The sequence below is a fragment of the Carassius gibelio genome, chromosome B1 (genome assembly GCF_023724105.1).
Source record: "Carassius gibelio isolate Cgi1373 ecotype wild population from Czech Republic chromosome B1, carGib1.2-hapl.c, whole genome shotgun sequence".
NCBI lineage: Eukaryota > Metazoa > Chordata > Actinopteri > Cypriniformes > Cyprinidae > Carassius > Carassius gibelio.
Window position 1 is genome coordinate 32,251,198 of NC_068396.1, and position 5,000 is coordinate 32,256,197.

A 5,000-nucleotide genomic window follows, 5' to 3' on the forward strand; every position below is an offset into this window, starting at 1 on the left:
CATTTGGATGAATTACATCTCTTGTAAGCCAAATAAACAAACAAGCACAGAGTGAAGTGAATGTAGTATGAGGCATTTGTGACCTCTCTCTCTCTCCCTCTCTCTCTCTCTCTCTCTCTCCATATCTAGACATTTAAAGAATTTGCTGTTTATTTCTTTCTCGTTCAAGTCGCAGCATACATAATTTCGCAAAGTAAAATACATAGGCTTTTTACTTGTATTTAAATCAAGACCAGCACACTGCAGAAACATGAACACACGTGTGCCATGTTAATCAAAATGAGAGTCGTCACATCTGCTCAGCTGTGGACAAAACTCACCTTTACATAATGCATTGCTATATCCCACGTGCTAATAAAAAGGTACAAACACTTCAGTGATTTCAGAGTCTTCCATCAGGTGTCAGCTGTTTAAAACGGTGGCTGACATGACAGAACTTAAAACTATCTGAACAGGTTAGTGTGATTGATGAATACTGTTTTTAGTTTCACATACAGTATTAGGAACTCTTATCTCTTTCTCTTAACCTCAGGATAGTCTTGGGGTTCATTAAAGGAACAGTAACCCAACACATTTGTCAATTTAAAATGAACCTAGTAGCATCGCAACCCTTCATTTCTGTTTCGCATGCAAACTCTACATGCAAAAGGGATATTTATTTATACAAATAATGGCGTGATCATATTTCCAAGTGATGTGTTTTTGAAACTTGACCTGTACATTTAGTTTTGTTTTTCTTCCAAGGAGTTTTTGCTATATACTGTTCAGAAATGTTGTTGATTGAAATTGTCCGGACAAACCTGTGCCATGCTTGTAATGTAGAATGTGTTTGGGTTTGAGGATATTGTATTTAATATGTTTTATAGATTGCCATATACATCCTCTCCCAGGGTTGTGTTGCACTGTAGGTTCTGGTAGATTGGGTCTGATTGGCTTTCATTATTAGACTTGTCACTGGACATCTTCATGGTGATGTAGTGTCTGTCATCAGGAGTGTTCTGATAAACAGCATTAGCCTAAATCAAAGACATAAAGCATCATTCTATTGTTAATAATCTGTTGAAGTGGCTTATAAGCAGAAGTTAACCCCACATGAAAAGAACCTACTGTATATGAGGATATATGCCTCATAATAGCGTCAGTCAGAGCAAGAAGTACCAGTCAGGAAATAAAATGTAAGTCAAAGTCTTTAATTTCTCTTTGAGTTTCTATTATGGTGTGCTTTTGTTTTGCATTCGTATACAATTCCATATATAATATAGGAAAACGGCCAATTTTATATATATGTCACATATATTAAAAACCTACATCAAAACCTATATGAAAACATATGTTTATATAGGTTATTTCCATGTGGGTTGTGATTGTGGTAGCTCAGATAGTATGATGTTTCTGTGCTCCACTCACCTCCTCGCTGTGTTGGGAATTGTACATGGATCTATCAAGATTACAACCTGAAATAAAGCAAAGAATAAAATTTTTATTATTATTAGAACTGCCTTTTAAAAATAGTTATATATGTATATAATAGATTACTGGGATGTTTACTCACTTGACTTGACTCTCTTTCTGCAATGACAGACAGTGACCAGTCCAACTGCACACATGATGGCCAGACCAACGGCAGCGTAAGGAATATAATGTTCTGACACTGGGAATATATGGGCAATCGAGGACGAGTTTTTGTGTTCAGCACCTGTACATTGTAATAGAAACATTGATTTGCATTACATAACATGTCAGTATACGTATAAAGGGTTAGGAACTTGCCTGTTTTTTCACCTGCTGGACCAGATTCTTCGACAAAACCTTTAAAAAGAGGACTTAACAACATCAGTAAACCCTTAAGATCGAATGCAGGCATTGAACTAAGAGGTTTGACTACCTGTTGATGTCAGTGAGAGTGTGCTGTCCTTAGTGGTTGAAGATATGAAAACAGAGAGTCTTGGTTTAGTCGAGTGCATTTCCGTGCTTGTCTGTGTTTCCATTGTCACTTGATGAGTCACTTCTTCCCTGTTTCCAGTGTTGGCTGTTTATAAGTATAAGAGTAATTTCAAAGACATGTCTGTATTTCTGTTGTCAGCCTAAAGAATAGGTCTTTAAAACTTCTTACTTTGCCATTTAATATGAAACAATATGGTAGGACTGTAACCCTTCTTTACTTTGACACACATGCTGTTATTAGGAATGAATATATAAGACGAATCATCTGCAGTACAGTGAAATGCATAAAGTTTCTCATCATTCTTACCTTTAGATACTATCAGTTTGACTTTCTGAAATGTGTCTGGACCAACTCTATCCACTCCACACCAGTAAATCCCAGAGTCTGACTCCAGTAGATCAATGATGTTCACGGCAAAGTTTCCATTGCCAAAATCCTTCAGTGTGTATCTCCCTTTAGATGTCTGGTGAGACTTCACAAGTATTTCACGCTTTCCACAAGGATCTCTGCAGAAATACTTATTGTTGGTTGAAGCCCAGCTGTGGGAACAGGTAATTGTGATGTTTCCTTCACTGTATCCTCGTCTAGAAATTTCACCAGCGCTTGAATTGAATTCTGTTGGATAAACAAATCTCTGTTAGAGTTAGGGAGTCAGTAGGAAATATTGTATTGGTACCATCAGTTCCTCTTCAAGACGCTTCGGTTTCAGTTATTCATTTGCCAAAGTAACTTACTGTTACACTTACTGTACCTTTGGTCTGAAACATTACAATAGGAAGTGTGAATGCTTCACAACCACTGTAAGGATTTCCTATAAATGGGTTATTTACAGCACAAATAAAAGCTGACAGATACAGTCAGTGTAGAAAGTATTTGGTCAGAGCAGGGGGTAGACAAGTGCTGTCCTGCAGAGTTTAGTTTAAACTCTAATCAAACACACCTGGATAAACTGATCAATGTCTTCAGGATTTCTAAGGCTACTGGCAGGTGCGTTTTTTTAAGGGTTGGAGCTGAACTCTGCAGGACTGCGACTCTCTAGGACCAAACTTTCCAGAGAGTTAAGAGAGATCAGACTAACACACATTTAACACACATTAACTATTTTGACCTCCTGTAAATCAGCTAGAGTTTATTGCTGTTTTTCACCCATGTCTCCATTTGGGTTTTGCCACAGTTATAATTGTTAACCCGGAACCAATAGGTTTTTATCTTTTGCTCATTATTATTTACATTTTTTGTGAGTTTAACCTGTCTGATAAGAAGCTGTTGAAGTTTATACATATATATAGCCTGGTAATACCAAAACTTTGCTACTTCACTTTGCCTCGTAGACAGAGTCTGGAAGGGTATAATTATCAAGCGTTTTCTTTCTCGTGGGTGGGCTTGTCTGAAGTTTAAAATCATTGGTAACCGTTAAACAATCAATAAATTAAACTTTTCCCAAAACCTGTTGGGAGTAGGGCCACATTACCTCCATTCAAAAAGTGAAACAAACACTCTTCTTGTTTGGGCTTCAGTTTGCAATTGCCGGGAATATTCTCCAAAACAGAGCGAATAGCATCCCGTGTCTCCATGTCCGCTGTCGTTTTCGATTTCCCTAACCTAAACTACAATCCTAAATTCTGCGCTGAGTGTCTACGTCACAGCTCTTAGCCCGCACTCTGTTCTTTGATTGGACGGCTGTTTTGAGGCCGGAGGAAAACTGGGAGATAGTTTGCCATCTCCGACTGAGTACAGAAGCGAATTGAAATTGAATTAACATCTACCTAAATGTATCTACTTAAACAACATATCTACCTAAATGTGTCTCTGTTTGCGTGATTTATTCATGATCCAGCTTCACCTCTAGAATAAGTGAATATATATATATATATTAAATTAATTTAGCAAATTACATTTCCTAATAATGTGCTAGTTAGCAGGTTTCATGACGAAGGCCACTAAAGTTTACTGTCTCTCAGAGAAGAGAGCATCACCCCACAGAAGAGAGAGGCGGGGTGAGAGGGGCTCATTAGCGTTTAAAGGGAAATGCTATAACGGCTTGCTGTAAACAGGGCTGTTTTTGACGGGTTAAAAGGATATTGTTTTACACTACCATTGAAAGATTTTAACCAAAGTATGTAATAGACTTTTCATTAAGACCCTAAAGAATCATATCAACTTGTGGAAAATAGGCCTCCGATGACCCCTTCAAGTAAATCCTAAACTTTTATAGACATAAAAAAGTGAAATTTAGCTTTACCAAGATTCAGATGTAACCTTAGCACGGGGTTAATACCACAGTAACCCTTAATTATGCGTGGAAAAGCCTTAATATGGCCCTGAAGAAGATGAGGGCTTGGTTCTTTTAAAGCCAGAGGTCTGTGGAAAAACTCACATGGTGGTTTTTCCCTGCTTAAAGCGCTTGTTTTCTACCATCATTCAGCAAACATATACAAACATATATAAAGAACTTACCTGACAGAAACATCCAAAGCCAAATAACACGGAGGAACTTCATTTTGAATGGGGATCCTATTATGTCCAGTCTACTCTAGATATTGTTTTAATGATGTGATACTGACTAAATGTTGCCAATGTTGGAGCTCTGTTATACCATCAAGCACAGAGGTAAACATGTATTACTATGGTCTGCTGTCCACTCTTTCTCTTCACATATAAGCTAGTTTCTAGACACCCACACACTCATATCCAGAACGTCTCCACTTCCTCTTGATTAACTTTTGGTATGAATGGACATTCCCTTTTCACCAGGATCAGGTCAGTTCTGCCTTTGAGGTGTGTAGTCTGATTCTAGGCCCATGTTAAAAAAAACCTTCAGAGAGAATCACATGCGGCCTGTACATTAGTCTGAATGATATTTCAGTGGTTAGGAAGTACTGGGAAAAGCTGTTCTCCAAATTGTCAATTATAAATACCTTTTCCAATAAAAAGTGACGAAATGCTACAGTGTTGTTTTTCAGCAGTGCTGTTAATATCACGTTGCTTTGTTAGAGTGAATGAGTTTGTTAGGAGGGTTCATGGTCATTAAAATCCTTGCATGGCATTTTTAGTT

The 5,000-nt window shown here is 37.7% G+C and overlaps 1 protein-coding gene across 1 annotated transcript; it reads right to left on the reverse strand.

Moving 5' to 3' along the window:
- Window positions 1-52: 52 nt before the first annotated feature.
- LOC127949531 (uncharacterized) lies at window positions 53-4,597 on the reverse strand. Its single transcript, XM_052546984.1, has 6 exons — window positions 4,403-4,597; window positions 2,252-2,560; window positions 1,886-2,029; window positions 1,553-1,809; window positions 1,408-1,454; window positions 53-1,016 (listed from the first exon to the last, which is right to left on the reverse strand). The coding sequence occupies exons 1-6, from the start codon at window positions 4,443-4,445 to the stop codon at window positions 965-967; spliced, it is 852 nt and encodes a 283-aa protein (XP_052402944.1). The 5' UTR covers window positions 4,446-4,597; the 3' UTR covers window positions 53-964.
- Between the last annotated feature and the right edge of the window lie 403 nt (window positions 4,598-5,000).